At 46.1% G+C, this 22,407-nt stretch overlaps 2 protein-coding genes across 2 annotated transcripts in view; one reads left to right on the top strand and one right to left on the bottom strand.

The window, feature by feature from the left end:
- Window positions 1-9,590: 9,590 nt before the first annotated feature.
- On the bottom strand, window positions 9,591-21,804 carry LOC121563899 (nucleoporin NUP42-like). Its single transcript, XM_045226455.1, has 7 exons — window positions 21,501-21,804; window positions 15,757-16,057; window positions 15,544-15,632; window positions 12,899-12,975; window positions 12,217-12,303; window positions 11,854-12,124; window positions 9,591-10,355 (listed from the first exon to the last, which is right to left on the bottom strand). The coding sequence occupies exons 1-7, from the start codon at window positions 21,682-21,684 to the stop codon at window positions 9,844-9,846; spliced, it is 1,521 nt and encodes a 506-aa protein (XP_045082390.1). The 5' UTR covers window positions 21,685-21,804; the 3' UTR covers window positions 9,591-9,843.
- Window positions 21,805-21,812: 8 nt separating this feature from the next.
- Window positions 21,813-22,407, top strand: part of LOC121563900 — a 13,441-nt gene continuing 12,846 nt past the window's right edge. The window contains exon 1 of the mRNA XM_045226588.1: window positions 21,813-21,842. Within this exon, the coding sequence (XP_045082523.1) occupies window positions 21,813-21,842 (30 nt within the window). The remainder of the gene's footprint in view (window positions 21,843-22,407) is intronic.

Here is a 22,407-nt window from a genome sequence, read left to right as displayed (position 1 = left end):
ACTGGGACACGTTTTAATACAAAAGAAAAGCCTCTCATTTTAAAATGGGTCCGCTGTGGTACTGTGTAGCCTGAGGAAAGGATGTGGTACTGTAGCCTGAGGAAAGGATGTGGTACTGTGTAGCCTGAGGAAAGGATGTGGTACTGTAGCCTGAGGAAAGGATGTGGTACTGTAGCCTGAGGAAAGGATGTGGTACTGTGTAGCCTGAGGAAAGGATGTGGTACTGTGTAGCCTGAGGAAAGGATGTGGTACTGTGTAGCCTGAGGAAAGGATGTGGTACTGTAGCCTGAAGAAAGGATGTGGTACTGTAGCCTGAGGAAAGGATGTGGTACTGTAGCCTGAGGAAAGGATGTGGTACTGTGTAGCCTGAGGAAAGGATGTGGTACTGTGTAGCCTGAGGAAAGGATGTGGTACTGTAGCCTGAGGAAAGGATGTGGTACTGTGTAGCCTGAGGAAAGGATGTGGTACTGTGTAGCCTGAGGAAAGGATGTGGTACTGTGTAGCCTGAGGAAAGGATGTGGTACTGTAGCCTGAGGAAAGGATGTGGTACTGTGTAGCCTGAGGAAAGGATGTGGTACTGTAGCCTGAGGAAAGGATGTGGTACTGTGTAGCCTGAGGAAAGGATGTGGTACTGTGTAGCCTGAGGAAAGGATGTGGTACTGTGTAGCCTGAGGAAAGGATGTGGTACTGTGTAGCCTGAGGAAAGGATGTGGTACTGTGTAGCCTGAGGAAAGGATGTGGTACTGTGTAGCCTGAGGATATGATGTGGTACTGTAGCCTGAGGAAAGGATGTGGTACTGTGTAGCCTGAGGAAAGGATGTGGTACTGTGTAGCCTGAGGAAAGGATGTGGTACTGTGTAGCCTGAGGAAAGGATGTGGTACTGTGTAGCCTGAGAAAGGATGTGGTACTGTGTAGCCTGAGGAAAGGATGTGGTACTGTGTAGCCTGAGGAAAGGATGTGGTACTGTGTAGCCTGAGGAAAGGATGTGGTACTGTGTAGCCTGAGGAAAGGATGTGGTACTGTGTAGCCTGAGGAAAGGATGTGGTACTGTGTAGCCTGAGGAAAGGATGTGGTACTGTGTAGCCTGAGGAAAGGATGTGGTACTGTGTAGCCTGAGGAAAGGATGTGGTACTGTGTAGCCTGAGGAAATGATGTGGTACTGTAGCCTGAGGAAAGGATGTGGTACTGTTAGCCTGAGGAAAGGATGTGGTACTGTGTAGCCTGAGGAAAGGATGTGGTACTGTGTAGCCTGAGGAAAGGATGTGGTACTGTGTAGCCTGAGGAAATGATGTGGTACTGTAGCCTGAGGAAAGGATGTGGTACTGTAGCCTGAGGAAAGGATGTGGTACTGTGTAGCCTGAGGAAAGGATGTGGTACTGTGTAGCCTGAGGAAAGGATGTGGTACTGTGTAGCCTGAGAAAAGGATGTGGTACTGTGTAGCCTGAGGAAAGGATGTGGTACTGTGTAGCCTGAGGAAATGATGTGGTACTGTAGCCTGAGGAAAGGATGTGGTACTGTGTAGCCTGAGAAAAGGATGTGGTACTGTGTAGCCTGAGGAAAGGATGTGGTACTGTGTAGCCTGAGGAAAGGATGTGGTACTGTAGCCTGAGGAAAGGATGTGGTACTGTGTAGCCTGAGGAAAGGATGTGGTACTGTGTAGCCTGAGGAAAGGATGTGGTACTGTGTAGCCTGAGGAAAGGATGTGGTACTGTAGCCTGAGGAAAGGATGTGGTACTGTAGCCTGAGGAAAGGATGTGGTACTGTAGCCTGAGGAAAGGATGTGGTACTGTGTAGCCTGAGGAAAGGATGTGGTACTGTTTAGCCTGAGGAAAGGATGTGGTACTGTGTAGCCTGAGGAAAGGATGTGGTACTGTGTAGCCTGAGGAAAGGATGTGGTACTGTGTAGCCTGAGGAAAGGATGTGGTACTGTAGCCTGAGGAAAGGATGTGGTACTGTAGCCTGAGGAAAGGATGTGGTACTGTGTAGCCTGAGGAAAGGATGTGGTACTGTGTAGCCTGAGGAAAGGATGTGGTACTGTGTAGCCTGAGGAAAGGATGTGGTACTGTGTAGCCTGAGGAAAGGATGTGGTACTGTGTAGCCTGAGGAAATGATGTGGTACTGTAGCCTGAGGAAAGGATGTGGTACTGTGTAGCCTGAGGAAATGATGTGGTACTGTGTAGCCTGAGGAAAGGATGTGGTACTGTAGCCTGAGGAAAGGATGTGGTACTGTGTAGCCTGAGGAAAGGATGTGGTACTGTGTAGCCTGAGGAAAGGATGTGGTACTGTGTAGCCTGAGGAAAGGATGTGGTACTGTGTAGCCTGAGGAAAGGATGTGGTACTGTAGCCTGAGGAAAGGATGTGGTACTGTGTAGCCTGAGGAAAGGATGTGGTACTGTGTAGCCTGAGGAAAGGATGTGGTACTGTTTAGCCTGAGGAAAGGATGTGGTACTGTGTAGCCTGAGGAAAGGATGTGGTACTGTAGCCTGAGGAAAGGATGTGGTACTGTAGCCTGAGGAAAGGATGTGGTACTGTGTAGTATGAGGAACGGATCCTGAGCTAGAGGAGGAAAGACGGCGGAAGCAGACGATCAAGCGGATTCAGAATCCAGTGGCGGTAGAATCAAGGAGAATTGGAGGATTGTTCAAAAATAATGGAAAACAGAGCAAAGTAGAGTACAGCGCTGAGAATGTCCCTTCGTATCTAGTAGGAGTACGGTTTGTTAATGAGGAGCAGCTGATCAGATTACCGATCTGGAAGAAACTAGATATCCATTGAGATATCCAAACTGGTGGAGAGAGTGCTGGGTAGAGTGAAGGCTGTGAGGATCACGAAAGGCGGGCTTGTTTTGATTTTTTGTGCTTCTGCGGATCAGAAGGAACGTGCGTTGCATCTCACCCTATTTGATACGTTTGAAGTGTTGTGTGTGTCTCTTCGGAACAGGGCACCCCTCAAGGGGGTTATATCGGGCGTCTCATGGGAATTTGATTTTGAAGAGATTACAAATATTCCTGGAGTGATTGATGCACGTCGGATGAACCGTGTGGTGAATGGAGAAAAAGTGAAGAGTTGATCTGTTCTTTTGTTTTTTGATATGGAGTCTCTCCCTACTCAAGTGCAGTTGGGTTATATAAACTACAAAGTCAGAGCATTTATCCCAAGACCAATGCAGTTTGATCATTGTAAAGCTTTTGGTCATGTCTCAAGTGTTTGCAGAAGAGAGAAGCCGAGATGTCGAAATTGTGGAAAAGATCATATCATGTTTTATAAAAGTGAGGAAAATGTGACATGTTGCAATTATATTTTAGTCATTTAGCAGACGCTCTTATCCAGAGCAACTTACAGTTAGTGAGTGCATACATTTTACGGAGCCACTCCTTAGTTGCCCTGGCTGTGTGTTTCGGGTCGTTGTCATGCTGGAAGACCCAGCCACGACCCATCTTCAATGCTCTTGCTGAGGGAAGGAGGTCGTTGGCCAAGATCTCGCGATACATGGCCCCATCCATCCTCCCCTCAATACGGTGCAGTCATCCTGTCCCCTTTGCAGAAAAGCATCCCCAAAGAATGATGTTTCCACCTCCATGCTTCACGGTTGGGATGGTGTTCTTGGGGTTGTACTCATCCTTCGTCTTCCTCCAAACACGGTGAGTGGAGTTTAGACCAAAAAGCTCTATTTTTGTCTCATCAGACCACATGACCTTCTCCCATTCCTACTCTGGATCATCCAGACGGTCATTGGCAAACTTCAGACGGGCCTGGACATGCACTGGCTTGAGCAGCGGGACCTTGCGTGCGCTGCAGGATTTTAATCCATGACGGCGTAGTGTGTTACTAATGGTTTTCTTTGAGACTGTGGTCCCAGCTCTCTTCAGGTCATTGACCAGGTCCTGCCGTGTAGTTCTGGGCTGATCCCTCACCTTCCTCATGATCATTGATGCCCCATGAGGTGAGATCTTGCATGGAGCCCCAGATCAAGGGTGATTGACCGAACTTCTTCCATTTTCTAATAATTGCGCCAACAGTTGTTGCCTTCTCACCAAGCTGCTTGCCTATTGTCCTGTAGCCCATCCCAGCCTTGTGCAGGTCTACAATTTTATCCCTGATGTCCTTACACAGCTCTCTGGTCTTGGCCATTGTGGAGAGGTTGGAGTCTGTTTGATTGAGTGTGTGGACAGGTGAAACAACTAGTCCCAGACAGTTCAATAGAACACACCAGAGGGGGGCAGCGTTTACTAGGCTAAATGATTGGTATCGTCTGGTTACCATCAGTGTTTGGAATACATGGAGTTTGTTGACAAAACAGACCATGGGACGCCTTTTCACACTGAGATTTATTTGTCAAAGGTCCGCAGTGGGCCTGTTTAAACTATGCCATTATATTGGAGACAGGTTTATAGCAGGAAATGCCATCTATTAATTTACTCTCATAGTATTTCTAAGTAGCAGTCATATCAACCAGGGAAATTAATTGTTCTCACTTTATGCTCGAAAATTCAGATTTTTCTGCCTGACTGTGGCGCTCTTTACCTGAATTGTTAGGATTTTCTTGTGATCACAAAACAACTTATTTTACTAAACTAGAGATTTAATTAAATGGTGTTTCTTTGAAAGGATGGGTGTGGCTGACATGACAAATACATTAAGGGGAAAGGATCCACAGAGGCTGATTATCTTTCTGCACATCTTTCTAATTGCAGTGCTGGTTGCCAGGTTCAGGTTCAGGGTAACAGAAACGCAGGACATTGAATGCTACCTGAACTGACTCAGAAAAGTTACAGAAATAGGCCTACAGCAGGGTTCTTCAATTCCGGTCCTGGAGGGCCAAAACACCTCTGGTTTTCATCCTCTCCTTCTAATCAGGGGCTAATGACAATGGGACACCAGGTGAGTGCAATTAACTACCAGGTAGAAATAAAAAAACAGGGGTGTTTTGGCCCTCCAGGACCGGAATTGAAGAACCCTGGCCTGCAGTATCACAGCGAGGTCAAATAGGTGTGTGTGTGTGTGTGTGTGTGTCAGATTCTCCAGTGTCCACAGCAACACTATTGATTATTCTCTACCCCCAGTGTATGTGGTGGACTATGGTCTTAACCATGCTCTCACTAACAATGATCTTTTCTCTTTCTGTCTTCCCTTCCGGAGGGCCTGAGGTGCTTGGACCGCGACTGAGGACACTGGCCTGACACCTGGACCTGCCTGGCCCCATCCCACCTGGCCCACCTCTACCTACCACGTTCCTGTTACTTCAATAGTTTTGGTGTGGAGAGTTAAAGCTGCAATATGTAACTTCTTGGGCGACCCGACCAAATTCACATAGAATTGTGAGTTATAGATCTGTCGTTATCATTGAAAGCCAGTCTAAGAAGCGGTAGATCTGTTCTATGTGGGCTATTTCTACGCTTCCCTTTCCTTACATTTTGTTTATGCGTCTTTTACTTTCAGTTCTGTACACCAGCTTCAAACAGCTGAATGTACAATATTTTTGGTTATGGAAAATATATCACAGTTTAAATAGTACAGTGATTCTCTACACTACTTGTTTTGTCACATAAACTGAAATTAGGCAAACTATTAGAATTTTGGCAACCATGAAATGGCGGAGCGATTTCTGCATTTGCACCTTTAACTACTGACTTTCAGCATATAGAGAAGGGCACTCAACTTGTACTGCACTGACTCAGATAACTGATGATCGGTTAAAATAAATGGACAATAAGATGATAGTTGGGAGGTGTGCAGCCTTTGATGTTATTGATCATAAATTGTTATTGAAGAAACTCAGTTTGAACCCCTGCTGTCTCTGGCTCCACACCCACCACGCCCGGCCATCTAGATGTGTGAAAGTTAGTGTATAAGCTTAGTTAGTGTGTAAACTTACATTTTGTATTACCATATCATTTTTGTATGTTCTCTATAGTTATGTACTTGAAAATGTATCAATTGACCAATTCGGCACATTTGGGCAGACTTGATACATAATAGTCCAGCATTGCAATGCTTCACTGGATCAATCTGGATCACTGGATCACTGGATCAATCATAGCTAACTAGCATGCTAGTTAGCTATGGTGTCATAGTTAGCTAGCTGAATAAAGTGGGTTGAGTCTATTCCTTTAAACATTGAACCGCTGTGGTTCACAACAATTCTAATTTCTAAAGGTGGAAGTTGGGAGAGTTTTTGTTCGGGTGGTTCAGTGAAACAATTTTAGTTTCTGAGGTAGAAGTTTTGGTGAGGGAGGTCCTGCTCTCTCCGCTCCCAGATGCTCAGCTCATTTCATTCCGATCTCCTCTGCATTATTGTAGCCATTTGCTACAGCCTGTCAACTATGCCTCTGCCTATCCCTGTTCTCTCCTCTCTGCACAGGCTACACAAACGCCCCACACCGCGTGGCTGCTGCCTCTCTAACCTGGTGGTCCCTGCACGCACCCCACACCTGGAGTTCCAGGTCTCAGGCAGCCTCTGGAACTGCCGTTCTGCTGCCAACAAAGCTGACTTCATCCCAGCCTATGCTAACCTCCAGTCCCTTGACTTCCTGGCGCTGACGGAAACATGGATTACCACTGAAAACACTGCTACTCCTACTGCTCTCTCCTCGTCTGACCATGTGTTCTCGCATACCCGAGAGCATCTGGTCAGAGGGGTGGTGGCACAGGAATCCTCATCTCTCCCAAGTGGACATTCTCAATTTTTCCCCTAACCCATCTGTCTATCTCCTCATTTGAATTCCATGCTGTCACAGTCACTAGCCCATTTAAGCTTAATATCCTTGTCATCTATCGCCCTCCAGGTTCCCTTGGAGAGTTCATCAATGAGCTTGACGCCTTGATAAGTTCCTTTCCTGAGGATGGCTCACCCCTCACAGTTTTGGGGGATTTCAACCTCCCTATGTCCACATTTGACTCATTTCTCTCTGCCTCCTTCTTTCCACTCCTCTCCTCTTTTGACCTCACCCTCTCACCGTCCCCCCCTACTCACAAGGCAGGCAATACGCTTGACCTCATCTTTACTAGATGCTGCTCTTCTACTAATCTCACTGCAACTCCCCTCCATGTCTCCGACCACTACTTTGTTTCCTTTTCTCTCTCGCTCTCCTCCAACACTACTCACTCTGCCCCTACACAGATGGTAATGCGCCGCCGCAACCTTCGCTCTCTCTCTCCCACTACTCTCTCCTCTTCCATCCTATCATCTCTTCCCTCTGCTCAATCCTTCTCCCTCCAATCTCCTGATTCTGCCTCCTCAACCCTCCTCTCCTCCCCTTTCTGCATCCTTTGACTCTCTGTGTCCCCTATCCTCCCGGCCGGCTCGGTCCTCCCCTCCAGCTCCGTGGCTTGATGACTCATTGCGAGCTCACAGAACAGAGCTCCGGGCAGCGGAGCGGAAATGGAAGAAAACTAAACTCCCTGCCGACCTGGCATCTTTTCACTCCCTCCTCTCTACATTTTCTTCATCCGTTTCTGCTGCTAAGGCCACTTTCTACCACTCTAAATTCCAAGCATCTGCCTCTAACCCTAGGAAGCTCTTTGCCACTTTTTCCTCCCTGCTGAATCCCCCCCCCCCCCTCTGTGGATGACTTCGTCAACCACTTTGAAAAGAAGGTTGACAACATCCGATCCTCGTTTGTTAAGTCTAATGACACTGCTGGTCCTACTCACACTGCCCTACCCTATGCTTTGACTTCTTTCTCCCCTCTCTCTCCAGATAAAATCCTGCGACTTGTGACTGCAGGCCGCCCAACAACCTGCCCGCTTGACCCCATCCCCTCCTCGCTTCTCCAGACCATCTCCGGTGACCTTCTCCCCTACCTCACCTCGCTGATCAACTCATCCTTGACCGCTGGCCATGTCCCTTCCGTCTTCAAGAGAGCGAGAGTCGCTCCCCTTCTCAAAAAACCAACACTCGATCCCACTGATGTCAACAACTACAGACCAGTATCCCTTCTTTCTTTTCTCTCCAAAACTATTGAGCGTGCCGTCTTTAGCCAACTCTCTTGCTATCTCTCTCAGAATGACCTTCTTGATCCAAACCAGTCAGGTTTCAGGATTGGTCATTCAACTGAGACTGCTCTTCTCTGTGTCACGGAGGCTCTCCGCACTGCTAAAGCTAACTCTCTCTCCTCTGCTCTTGTCCTTCTAGACCTGTCTGCTGCCTTTGATACTGTGAACCATCAGATCCTCCTCTCCACCCTCTCCGAGCTGGGCATCTCCGGCGCGGCTCACTCCTGGATGGCGTCCTACCTGACCGGTCACTCCTACCAAGTGGCGTGGCGAGAAGCTGTCTCCGCACCACGTGCTCTCACCACTGGTGTCCCCCAGGGCTCAGTTCTAGGCCCTCTCCTTTTCTCCCTATATACCAAGTCACTTGGCTCTGTCATATCCTCACATGGCCTCTCCTATCATTGCTACGCTGACGATACACAACTAATCTTCTCCTTTCCCCCTTCTGATAACCAGGTGGCGAATCGCATCTCTGCATGTCTGGCAGACATATCAGTATGGATGACGGATCACCACCTCAAGCTGAACCCTGGCAAGACGGAGCTGCTCTTCCTCCCGGGGAAGGACTGCCCGTTCCATGATCTCGCCATCACGGTTGACAACTCCGTTGTGCCCTCCTCCCAGAGTGCGAAGAGCCTTGGCGTGACCCTGGACAACACCCTGTCGTTCTCCGCTAACATCAAGGCGGTGACCCGCTCCTGCAGGTTCATGCTCTACAACATTCGGAGAGTACGACCCTGCCTTACACAGGAAGCGGCACAGGTCCTAATCCAGGCACTTGTCATCTCCCGTCTGGACTACTGCAACTCGCTGTTGGCTGGCCTCCCTGCCTGTGCCATTAAACCCCTACAACTCATCCAGAATGCCGCAGCCCGTCTGGTGTTCAACCTTCCCAAGTTCTCTCACGTCACCCCCCTCCTCCGCACACTCCACTGGCTTCCAGTTGAAGCTCGCATCCGTTACAAGACCATGGTGCTTGCCTATGGAGCAGTGAGGGGAACGGCACCTCTGTACCTTCAGGCTCTGATCAGTCCCTACACCCAAACGAGGGCATTGCGTTCATCCACCTCTGGCCTGCTGGCTCCCCTTCCTCTGCGGAAGCATAGTTCCCACTCAGCCCAGTCAAAACTGTTCGCTGCTCTGGCACCCCAATGGTGGAACAAGCTCCCTCACGACGCCAGGACAGCGGAGTCACTCACCACCTTCCGGAGACATTTGAAACCCCACCTCTTTAAGGATTACCTGGGATAGGATAAAGTAATCCTTCTACCCCCCCCCCCAAAAAAAAATTGTAAAGTGGTTTTCCCACTGGCTATAGGGTGAATGCACCAATTTGTGAGTCGTTCTGGATAAGAGCGTCTGCTAAATGATGTAAATGTGCCCTTGAGCAAGGCACTTAACCCTAATTGCTCCTGTAAGTCGCTCTGGATAAGAGCGTCTGCTAAATGACTAAAATGTAAATGTAAATCTAGTGGCCAGAATCTAAATTGCGCCTAAACTGCAATATTATATTGTGGCCTTTCTCTTGCATTTCAAAGATGGAACAAAATAAATAAATAGAAAATGCATGTTTTTTTGTTTGTATTATCTTTTACCAGATCTAATGTGTTATATTCTCCTACATTAATTTCACATTTCAAAGAGTTTCCTTTCAAATGGTATCAAGTATATGCATATCCTTACAGGCAGATTTGGTGAAAATTGAAAAAAAGGGGTTAACAAAAAGGGGGGGGGGCATAAGGGTTTTTACTCATCAAAATGGGTTCAGAGACATTCAGTCCAGCTCTTTCCCATCAGGTCCGTTAAAGAAAAGGAGACAAGCCATTTTGCAGATGTCCATGGTGGGCTCAGACCACCAGCATATCAACAGGGGGAGGTCTGAGTGGTATCTGCCCCAGGGTGAACCTCTTCCCTCCAAACTCCTTCAGGTCCTCTTCACTCAGCTGGCTCTTGGGGGTGAAGAGACTGTCTGCTGCCCCCCCAGTCCCAGTCGTCCCTGTCCCTGCTGCCATAGCCCCAAACCCTCCACTTGCAGCCACCGGCGCTGCACTCCCGAAACCACTCCCTCCAAATCCTCCTCCACCAGTGGTCATCGAGGCGAAGCTGAACCCGGAAGCAGAGGCAGGCGCTCCAAACCCTGAAGCAGGAGCTCCGAAACCGGCAGTAGTTGGGTCTTTGTTGGCAGCAGGGGTGGCAAAGGAGAAACCTGCTGCCGAGGGAGCAGCGGTGGCCGTAGAGCCGACCCCAGCGGGAGCAGGGGCGGTGCCTGCCAAAGCACTGCCCAAACCAGAAGCTGCAGGCAGGGGAGCAGCAGAACCAAAGCTGAAACTGCTGGCACCTGGGGCCTGGGCTGGCACGCCTAGGGAGAGGAGAGAGAGTACAGCTTTAGATTGAGAGAAGTACCAGAGAGATATCATCCTCCTTGGCTGGCAGGTAGCCTAGCGGTTAGAGCGTTGGGTCAGAATCCGAAAGGTTGCTGGTTCGAATACCCGAGCCAACAAGGTGAAAAATCTGTCTGTGTCCTTGAGCAAGGCACTTAACCCTAATTTGCTCCAGGGGGCGCCGTACTACTATGGCTGACCCTGTAAAACAACACATTTCACTGCACCTATCTGGTGTATGTGACAATTCTGTTTTTTAAATATAACGTAATAGACTACTATTATCGTTTCAGGTACAAACAGTGGCACTTTCTCATGGAAACCTCATGTCCAACATAGTTTCTTAATCTTCTTCGTTCCTATGTTCAACATATGTCTCGTCTTGGGCGGCAGGTAGCTTAGTGGTTAAGAGCGTTGTGCCAGTAACCGAAAGGTCTCTGGTTCTAATCCCCGAGCCGACTAGGTGAAAAATCTTTCGATGTGCCCTTGAGCAAGGCACTTAACCCTAATGGCTCCTGTAAGTTGCTCTGGATAAGAGCATCTGCTAAATTACTAAAATGTAAATATAAACATATGAATGAAGACAATTAAGTGTGCAAGTAAATACTTTGGTCGGTGATTGGTCAACAGTAGGGATTCTTAAATTAAGTGTTTGTTGTCATTCAATGAGCGATGAATCGTTTTCATGCACAATTCGATTGAGAAATACTGCACCAAACATCTTAGTTAGATGTAAAATTGCGCAACTAAGATCTCCTCGGCAAAAACGTCAAAGTTAATGACAGATTTCTTAATTGACAATTTTGAGGAAGTGTATACTGGCTACGGCGTCTCAAGATGGACAAACAGTACTATTGCTTTTTGTCTCTTTTTTCAAGCGAAGGTCTTTTAAGGGAGGATGCGAGCCGTTGGGTTCCGAAGCCGAACCGAAGCATGCTGACGTCTTTATCCAGCCAACATAGGAGTTACAGAGGGTCTCATCCAGTCAACATAGGAGTTACAGAGGGTCTCATCCAGTCAACATAGGATTTACAGAGGGTCTCATCCAGTCAACATAGGAGTTACTGAGGGTCTCATCCAGTCAACATAGGAGTTACAGAGGGTCTCATCCAGTCAACATAGGAGTTACAGAGGGTCTCATCCAGTCAACATAGGAGTTACAGAGGGTCTTATCCACTCAACATAGGAGTTACAGAGGGTCTCATCCAGTCAACATAGGAGTTACAGAGGGTCTCATCCAGTCAACATAGGAGTTACAGAGGGTCTCATCCAGTCAACATAGGAGTTACAGAGGGTCTCATCCAGTCAACATAGGAGTTACAGAGGGTCTTATCCACTCAACATGGGTTAGAGGTCTCATCCAGTCAACATAGGAGTTACAGAGGGTCTCATCCAGTCAACATAGGAGTTACAGAGGGTCTTATCCAGTCAATATAGGAGTTACAGAGGGTCTCATCAGGTTACAGCAGATCTTACCTGCTCCAAAACCTGATGGTGCTGTGGACCCAAAACCTGATGGTGCTGTGGACCCAAAACCTGATGGTGCTGAGGACCCAAAACCTGATGGTGGTGAGGATCCAAAACCTGATGGTGCTGAGGACCCAAAACCTGATGGTGCTGAGGACCCAAAACCTGATGGAGCTGAGGACCCAAAACCTGATGGAGCTGAGGACCCAAAGCCGGTCACTGGTGTCGACCCAAAACCTCCAGACGCTGCCTGTGGTGCTGGGTTGTCCAGCTCTGCAAGCTGGGAGAGAGGAGATAGGATTACATGCCTTGTACATATATGGCTTTGTATTTTTCTTGTCATATTACTACAGAAAGAAGTGTGTGTGTCACCATAGCGACTCTGGTGTTGCCGCTCATAGCCCTCAGCTCCTGGACTCTACTTCTCCATTGGTTGAGCAGCTGATTGACGACGTTAGCCTACAGACATACAGAAGATTGTTAGTATTGATTGGAATTCATTTCTCAGACAATAAAGACATACATTTACGTCATTTAGCAGACGCTCTTATCCAGAGCGACTTACAAATTGGTGCATTCACCTTATGATACAGACACACATGGACGAAATGGCTATACACTCTGGAATCACTGTCCTTAAGTTAGAAGCAAGGAACTTAACCCCCTAAACTACTCATTGGGCAGCCGACTGCTACAGCCTCTCCTACATAATGTGTGTGTGTGTGTATATCGAAGGGGTTGGGTAAAAGTAGAAGACAAAATGTCTGTCTCATGTGGATCAATAAAGTATGTTCTTCATTGTAATATTAATAATAATAATAATATGCCATTTAGCAGATGCTTTTTATCCAAAGTGACTTACAGTCATGTGCGCATACATTTTTACATATGGGTGGTCCCGGGGATCGAACCCACTACCCTGGGCGTTACAAGCGCCGTGCTCTACCAGCTGAGCTACAGAGGACCACATTGTATTGAACTCCAGAGCAGATGGCTTCGTCTTCATTATACCGTGTTCACGCAGATAGAGGGATGTGGATGTGATTCTACTCACATATCCCTGCAGGTCTCCAGATGGCTTGGTGTTGTAATACTCCTGTCTCAGCTCCTCTGGAGAGAGCTCTGTAAACCCTGTACCAAAGGAGAGGACAGGGTTCAATGCCCTCCACATCCATTCAATATACTCAGAGTCTCTTCACAGGCCCCAACGCACAGTAATATACAGAGCCATGATCGCATTGAACTCTCCAATTCCTCAAGCAAACAGCAAAATGACCATTAAAACAATAGATTAAACAACATCTCATGGAACGGCGAGGACCGTGAGGACACACATACACACACACACAGTAACACACACACACACACACAGTAACACACACACACACAGTAACACACACACACACAGTAACACACACACACACACACACACACACACATTATTATTTAGTTGTATTGTTTGTATTATTTGTTTGTATATTATTGTATTTTAAATGTGTGTGACTGTCCTTGTCTGTCAGTGTTGTGTTCCTTGTCATGTGTTTTATGTGGACCCCAGGAAGAATAGCTGCTGCTTCTGAAAAAGCCAACAGGGATCCAAATAAACAAATGCTACTGTCCACGTTTTCATGTTCTTGTGAGCTGAAATCATAGACAGTGTTCATTTAATGAATGACAAAACAAAAAAGGTATCATTCATACAATATAAACTCAGCAAAAAAAAGTAACGTCCTCACACTGTCAACTGCGTTTATTTTCAGCAAACTTAACGTGGAAATATTTGTATGAACATAACATTCAACAACTGAGACATAAACTGAACAAGTTCCACAGACATGTGACTAACAGAAATTGAATAATGTGTCCCTGAACAAAGGGGGGATCAAAATCAAAAGTAACAGTCAGTATCTGGTGTGGCCACCAGCTGCATTAAGTACTGCAGTGCATCTCCTCCTCATGGACTGCACCAGATTTGCCAGTTCTTGCTGTGAGATGTTACCCCACTCTTCCACCAAGGCATCTGCAAGTTCCCGGACATTTCTGGGGGGAATGGCCCTAGCCCTCACCCTCCGATCCAACAGGTCCCAGATATGCTCAATGGGATTGAGCTCCGGGCTCTTCGCTGGCCATGGCAGAACACTGACATTCCTGTCTTGCAGGAAATCACGCAGAGAACGAGCAGTACGGCTGGTGGCATTGTGAACCCGACCATCACCCCTGGTGAGACAAAACCGCGACTCGTCATTGAAGAGCACTTTTTGCCAGTCCTGTCTGGTCCAGCGACGGTGGGTTTGTGCCCATAGGCGACGTTGTTGCTGGTGATGTCTGGTGAGGACCTGCCTTACAACAGGCCTACAAGCCCTCAGTCCAGCCTCGCTGAGCCTACTGCGGACAGTCTGAGCACTGATGGAGGGATTGTGCGTTCCTGGTGTAACTCGGGCAGTTGTTGTTGCCAACCTGTACCTGTCCCGCAGGTGTGATGTTCAGATGTACCGATCCTGAGCAGGTGTTGTTACACGTGGTCTGCCACTGCGAGGACGATCAGCTGTCCGTCCTGTCTCCCTGTAGCGCTGTCTTAGGCGTCTCACAGTACGGACATTGCAATTTATTGCCCTGGCCACATCTGCAGTCCTCATGCCTCCTTGCAGCATGCCTAAGGCACGTTCACGCAGATGAGCAGGGACCCTGGGCATCTTTATTTCTGTGTTTTTCATAGTCAGTAGAAAGGCCTCTTTAGTGTCCTAAGTTTTCATAACTGTGACCTTAATTGCCTACCGTCTGTAAGCTGTTAGTGACTTAACGACCGTACCACAGGTGCATGTTCATTAATTGTTTATGGTTCATTGAACAAGCATGGGAAACAGTGTTTAAACCCTTTACAATGAAGATCTGTGAAGTTATTTGGATTTTTACGAATTATCTTTGAAAGACAGGGTCCTGAAAAAGGGACGTTTCTTTTTTTGCTGAGTTTACATCTGGGGGAAAAAAACAGAATGAGATGAAAGCAACAGCCCATCATTGTTTTTAAAAATCTATGCAAAGCAAAAATACCGCCAACCATAATTGAAACCCCACTTATTTTAATTTTGAAATATTCTGCTCGTCCTCCATTTTAAAAGGAAACATTTCAACCAGATGGCAAGGCAGTATTACCAGAAACACCCTCTTGGTTGAAACATGACATCATTCAGAATCCATTCGATTGATTGTATCAGTAGAAACTAGTCAGGTCAGTGATTACATCAAGGATGGGGGGGGGGACATAAGGGTTGCTGCTCATCAAAATGGGTTCAGAGACATTCAGTCCAGCTCTTTCCCATCAGGTTCGTTAAAGAAAAGGAGACAAGCCATTTTGCAGATGTCCACGGTGGGCTCAGACCACCAGCATATCAACAGGGGAGGTCTGAGTGGTATCTGCCCCAGGGTGAACCTCTTCCTCCAAACTCCTTCAGGTCCTCTTCACTCAGCTGGCTCTTGTCGGTGAAGAGACTGTCTGCTGCCCCCCTCCCCAGTCGTCCCTGTCCCTGCTACCATAGCCCCAAACCCTCCACTTGCAGCCACCGGCGCTGCACTCCCGAAACCACTCCCTCCAAATCCTCCTCCACAGCTGTGTCCGGCCCCATGTATGTGGCGCTGACATCATCAATCTGTTCCCGTAGTGGGATGGATCAAAGCTAAGCAGTTCTGTTTTGGTCTTACCTGAGATGGTTGCTTTGAGGACAGAGTAACAGGAGAAAAGCCACTGGCCTGAAGTCTCCCAGATCTCCATATCCTTCTGGATGGTCTCCCTGGTGAGGAGAGAAGACATTCTGATAACCGGCTATTACATTTACAGACTACTTTGTCAGGGACTAACTATGTGTGTGTGTGTGCTTGTATGTGGAAACTGTATCCACCCAACCAGTCACTTACAAATGTTTTCCATTGTCTTCATCTTCTCCAGTGCTCAAGGCAGAAAATCTGTTTTGGTTTGGAGAGGAGGCTGCAAAACTGAAATTGGAGCTCTTGACTTCGCTGTCCCTTCCTCCTCCTCCTCCTCCTCCTCCTCTTCCTCCTCCTCCAGGACCCCAGTTGTTGTTGCCCCCACCTCCCCCTCCTCTTCCTCCCCCTCCCCAGTCATCCCCACCCTGCTGGGAGGAGAAGGATGACGGCTGGACGTAGTTTCCTCCTCCAGACCTCGGAGCTGGGTTCACCCACACTCTGTTCCCAAACCCTGAAAAACAGGACATTCATAGGTTTAGATGACCTAAATATTGGATGGGAGAAATGTGTTGCTAGACAACATGCCGTGATGAATTAACCCATCACATTTGTTTTACTAGCCAGGACCAAGTTTCCCAAAAGCATCTTAAGGCTAAGTTCATCATTAGAACCTTTGTATGAGCTATCGTTAAATCTCCCGAGCTGTTTCCCAAAACCGTCGTTATTAACGTTGCACTTGAAAACGCACGTAATCTAACGCCTGCCTCAGACATTTACATTTTAGTCATTTTAGCAGACGCTCTTATCCAGAGCGACTTACAGTTAGTGAGTGCATACATTTTTCATACCACTCGTAGAACAGTTAAGTGTGTCGTTAGCTGCTTTTTTGCCCCCCCGCGTCACTTTATACACAGAAGATCACAGCTAAACATAGAATCACATGTTTTATCCGCCTCTGCGACCACCGATAACTTCAGAATAAAGTTGACTACAAATACAAATTTGCCAATGTCTTTGCAATTGATACGAACAAACAAGCGACGTATAAAAAGATGCTTCAAATGAAAACCGAGATGACCGCATTAAAATATAAATACAGTAGGCTATAGGCCTATTTCAACCGTATTGAAAAACATTTCATGTTCAATCAATTTTGTTTAATTTTCCTACCTGTAGGTTACTGTCTGTAATTTGTCTCAATATACTTCATGATGTGTAACAACAGGTGTACAATGTGCCAAATCTGTGATTTAGTGCGTTATTATAGGCATTAGAATGAGCTGCCTCATAGGTGATATCTTTCTAGGAGCTGATCCTTCCTCAGTATTGTGGAATAATTATAATATATATATTTTTTTATATTTTATGAACAATAAAACAAAAATAATACATAAACCTAACAGACAGGAAGAGGTATTACATGTCGAGATATATTTTCAATTTCTCAAAAAAGTTTTAGTTTTTATTTGTTTTTACACGTACTGATCATTTCAAAATAATGTTTCAATTCTATCTATTCTATCTTATCCAATGTGAAGAGGGGTTGGTTCTCCGCCCTCTTCATTTCATGGAGAAAGAATCTTCCATGAAAAATAAACAAATTAACATTGAAAGTTAAATCGGGGTCCATATCACTTGGATCAAAAATAAAACATCATATCAGAGCCTTTCAAATTAACATTAATAGTAGTTTCTTTTAAAATAAAATATTCTGACAAAAGAACAGTCCCAAAATAAACGGTCAAGAGTCACAACCACAAAATACACATTTGTTATCAATAGCTATTTTGAATCTGTGTACAATAAAAGGTCTTTACAGGTTCGTATGATACTTCTTTCACCTTAATAGATATACAATATTTGCCAGACAACAACAAGACTCTGTTCCAGTTCACTTGTCCTGGGCTGCATTCCAGTATTTTCTAGCAGAGGGAATAGCAAAATCTTGACAGAGTTTTCATATATACAGTTGATGTCGGAAGTTTACATACACTTAGGTTGGAGTCATTAAAACTTGTTTTTCAACCACTCCACAAATGTCTTGTTAACATTTACATTTACATTTTAGTCATTTAGCAGACGCTCTTATCCAGGCGACTTACAGTTAGTGAATACATTTTTTTTTTTATACTGGCCCCCATGGGAAACGAACCCACAACCCTGGCGTTGCAAACGCCATGCTCTATCAACTGAGCTACATCCCTGCCGGCCATTCCCTCCCCTACCCTGGACGACGCTGGGCCAATTGTGCGCCGCCCATGAGTCTCCCGGTCGCGCCGGCGCGACAGAGCCTGGATTCGAACCAGGATCTCTAGTAGCACAGTTAGCACTGCGATGCAGTGCCTTAGACCACTGCGCCACTCAGGAGCTAACAAACTATAGTTTTGGCAAGTCGGTTAGGACATCTACTTTGTGCATGACACAAGTAATTTTTCCAACAATTGTTTACAGACAGATTATTTCACTTATAATTCACTGTATCACAATTCCAGTGGGTCAGAGGTTTACATACACTAAAGTTGACTGTCCCTTTAAACAGCTTGGAAAATTCCAGAAAATTATGTCATGGCTTTAGAAGATTCTGATAGGCTAATTGACATCATTTGAGTCAATTGGAGGTGTACCTGTGAATGTATTTCAAGGCCTACCTTCAAACTCAGTGCCTCTTTGCTTGACATCATGGGAAAATCAAAAGAAATCAGCCAAGACCTCAGCAAAAAAAATTGTAGACCTCCACAAGTCTGGTTCATCCTTGGGAGCAATTTCCAAACGCCTGAAGGTACCACGTTCATCTGTACAAACAATAGTACGCAAGTAGAAACACCATGGGACCACGCAGCCGTCATACTGCTCAGGAAGGAGACGCTTTCTGTCTCCTAGAGATGAACATACTTTGGTGTGAAAAGTGCAAATCAATTCCAGAACAACAGCAAAAGGACCTTGTGAAGGTGCTGGAGGAAACAGGTACAAAAGTATCTCTATCCACAGTAAAACAAGTCCTATATCGACATAACCTGAAAGGCAGCCCAGCGAGGAAGAAGCCACTGCTCCAGAACCGTCATAAAAAAGCCAGACTACGATTTGCAACTGCAGATGGGGACAAAGATCGTACTTTTTGGAGAAATGTCCTCTGGTCTGATGAAACAAAAATAGAACTGTTTGGCCATAATGACCATCGTTATGTTTGGAGGAAAAGGGGGTGATTGCAAGCCGAAGAATACCATCCCAACCGTGAAGCACGGGGGTGGAAGCATCATGCTGTGTGGGTGCTTTGCTGCAGAAGGGACTGGTGCACTTCACAAAATAGATGGCATCATGAAGGAAAATTATGTGGATATATTGGAGCAACATCTCAAGACATCAGTCAGGAAGTTAAAGCTTGGTCGCAAATGGGTCTTCCAAATGGACAATGACCCCAAGCATACTTCCAAAGTTGTGGCAAAATGGCTTAAGGACAACAAAGTCAAGGTATTGGAGTGGCCATCACAAATATCAGGATATTTAGATCTCCAAATATCGAATAATCCAAGACCAAGACATAGATTATTAAACTCAGGATTAACAATGCTGAATCTATTAGGAGGGAGATATCTGTCAATCCTCACATTAGACACAGAATTAAAATCTCCACGCAAGATAATTTTGATATTCGGAAATACACCTTTAACTCTATTAGTCTTCCCTTAATGTCTTCCGGAGGATTGAGTCTTACTACTGATGACTTTCCCTTTAAATGCACCTCTTACAACTGCTACAGCTGCAGTGGTTGTTGCCATATGATCACCAGATATCGTTACCCCATTGATTTTTTTTTTTCTCCAAAAAGCTAGATCGGAAGAACAAGCACAAGTCTCCTTGTAGAAAGTAAAAAGTCTGCATTAAACCGTTTACAATACAGGAAAATAGCCTTACATTTGAGTAAATCACAAATACCCCCCCCCCCCCGACATTAACTGAACAGAGATAAAAGACAGCAACTTCAACCAACAACCTTGTTATGCTAATGTAAGCTTTTCCTAAGGACATGTAACTCAAAAGACTGTTCATAACGTTACCAAAGTATTCTTACTCCCACAAGGGGGAGACATTGTGTAGACCTTACAACAATAAGCAGTTATTATTATTTATTTATTTTTCTCATAATTGGATCTGTATGTGATGAATAGCTTGGAAGGAATGCATTAATGAGGAGCACTGTACTGATATGGATTGTTTCACATAACAGGCTGTTATTCATGTGGGGAACGTTGGGGTAGGACAGATAAGACTTGTGTTTCTTGCAGATGCGAACACTCTCTCTTTGTAGTCTGTGAAACTGTCCTTGAACATGGAGTACAGTGGAATGGTGTCTTTTCGGTGCTGACTCCGCAGGTTATTATCATAGCAACTATGCCTGGCAACAAATGGAATGCCGAGAGTTGGGACCAACCCTTGCGCCAACGGATTGGCTGAATGGAGTCTGGACCACACTCAGTCCTTTGCTCTGGTTGGCCAACAGAAGAGGTGGAGGCTTTCTGTCAGAGTATTTGAGAAAGAATCTGTAAACAATAATTCTAGTTCTCTGTCGGCCCTGCGTGGTTTTTCAGTGAGCCTGTATACGAACCTTCATACTTATCATACATACATTTTGCATATAATAAATTAAGCTTGGATTGAAGATCTCTTGATTCTTATTCCAATACCAGATTTGAATTACGCAATTTCTAACAAGATCTGTTGGTGAACCGGATGATGGTTGTCCTTGGACTTGTCTTGATCCTTGGGTCTTCCAAACGATGAACGATATCCAAATTTTCCGGAAATGTGGCTTTTGATTCGGGAAAGACAGCTCCACAGATGTCAACAACTCTGCGTTTGATGTCCTCACCCGCCCGCTCTGGAATTCAATGGATCCTCAGGTTCCACCTGCGCTGGCATCTCTCCGCCTCATTCACCTTTTGCTCAGCCACCTTCTTTTCATTTTCCTGGCAGATAACTTCCACCTTCTTTATGTCACTTTTGAGGGTTTTTCACTTCTCCAGAGATAAAGTCAACAGATGTTTTTATGTCCTCAGTTTTCACCATGTCCTCCCAGCCATCTGCCATTTCATCTATCTTTAATGTCAAAAGCATCACAATATTGTTTTGCATCTCAAGAAGTGACATACCCTCTTGCCCTCTCATCTTTTTCCCCTGGGTCTTGACTGGAGTGTCGGGGTCGTAAGGTAACGGCCTGAGCCTGAGCTGGGGACTGGATGGGCTCAGGTTGTCAGTATTGTTGTCTGTGCTCACCAATGTTTCATCACCAACAGTATTTCCCCCCACACATACATTCTGAAGAGGACCAAGACCATACCATCTGTTGCTGTTTATTTAATTTATGTCCATCTGAATTCAAAAGATGCCAGACAGACTGTGTGCACAGACTGGCATCTGTGCACACCCGCGAAATCGTGATTGGTCCAAATAATCAGTCAACCAAAAACCATCACAGGTACAGTACAAGCGTTCCTCATAACCACTCTCTTATCCCACTGCCGTAACATTTTGTAACGGATGTCAAGCCGAGACTACTAGAAATAAAAGTAGCCAGCTAGCTTGGCTAAACGGTAAAACTGTTGTAGTCGAGTTTGTGGCTATTAGCTACAATAGTGGTCCTCTGTAGCTCAATTGGTAGAGCATGGCGCTTGTAACGCCAGGGTAGTGGGCTCGATCCCCGGGACGTAAAAATGTATGCGCACATGACTGTAAGTCGCTTTGGATAAAAGCGTCTGCTAAATGGCATATTATTATATTATTATTACAATGGTGGGTTGACTAACAGAAACAGACTGGGGGTCTGGGGACCCGGATGAACAATACTACTAGCTAGTACTACAGCTAGTTAGCCTCGGCTCCCAAGCTTCTCCGACGTTGTTGTCGAAAGTGAAGGTGAAAGCCTGTGGGGCAGAGGCTAGCTACTAGTTACCCGTTACCTCCGCCTCTGTTGAACTGTTGAGGGGGACGACTGTTGTAATTTCCAACGTAGCTGCCGCCACTACCGCCGCCTCCTCCACCACCGCCGCCTCCTCCACCACCACCGCCTCCTTTTGGGTGCTCATTCCAACACCTGTCGCCATATCGACACCGGCCTTGCATCCAAAAGTTGCACACCGTCATAGTGTGGCAGGATTTATAGCTGCCGGTGCGGTTAATTAAATGAAATCCTCTCGTTTCCCCACAATAGTTTTCAACGTCACATTGTTTTCTTTCAGATTACGCCATTTTGAAAACGCAACGTTGAAGGAATGTCGCAGGTTTATGACGTCAACGTCAAGGTGGGCAACGCAACAATGAGCCCATGTGTTTGGTTTTGGTACTGCAGCCAGGAAAGTAATAATTTACATTTTAGTCATTTAGCAGACGCTCTTATCCAGAGGAACTTACAGGAGCAATTAGGGTTAAGTGCCTTGCTCAAGGGCACATCAACAGATTTTTCAACTAGTCGGCTCGGGGATTAGAACCAGCGACCTTTCGGTTACTGGCACAACGCTCTTAACCACTAAGCTACCTGCCGCCCAAGACGAGACATATGTTGAACATAGTTTCTTAATCTTCTTCGTTCCTATGTTGGACATGAGGTTTCCATGAGAAAGTGCCACTGTTTGTACCTGAAACGATAATAGTAGTCTATAACGTTGTATTTAAAAAAACAGAACTGTCACAAACACAGATAGCTACCTGCAGCCCCAGTAGACACCAGACATCAGCCCCAGTAGACAGCAGACATCAGCCCCAGTAGACAGCAGACATCAGCCCCAGTAGACAGCAGACATCAGCCCCAGTAGACAGCAGACATCAGCCCCAGTAGACAGCAGACATCAGCCCCAGTAGACAGCAGAC

This window comes from Coregonus clupeaformis, chromosome 17 (genome assembly GCF_020615455.1).
Source record: "Coregonus clupeaformis isolate EN_2021a chromosome 17, ASM2061545v1, whole genome shotgun sequence".
NCBI lineage: Eukaryota > Metazoa > Chordata > Actinopteri > Salmoniformes > Salmonidae > Coregonus > Coregonus clupeaformis.
This window is presented reverse-complemented; position numbering and strand designations above follow the sequence as displayed.

Coding starts and splice junctions, on each gene's coding strand:
- LOC121563899 (XM_045226455.1), bottom strand. CDS start 21,684: ATGACGGTGTGCAACTTTTGGATGCAAGGCCGGTGTCGATATGGCGAC. Junction 16,058..21,500: donor ACAGTTCAACAGAGGCGGAG/GTAACGGGTAAC, acceptor CCTGTTTTTCAG/GGTTTGGGAACAGAGTGTGG. Junction 12,304..12,898: donor CTGGAGACCTGCAGGGATAT/GTGAGTAGAATC, acceptor GTATGTCTGTAG/GCTAACGTCGTCAATCAGCT.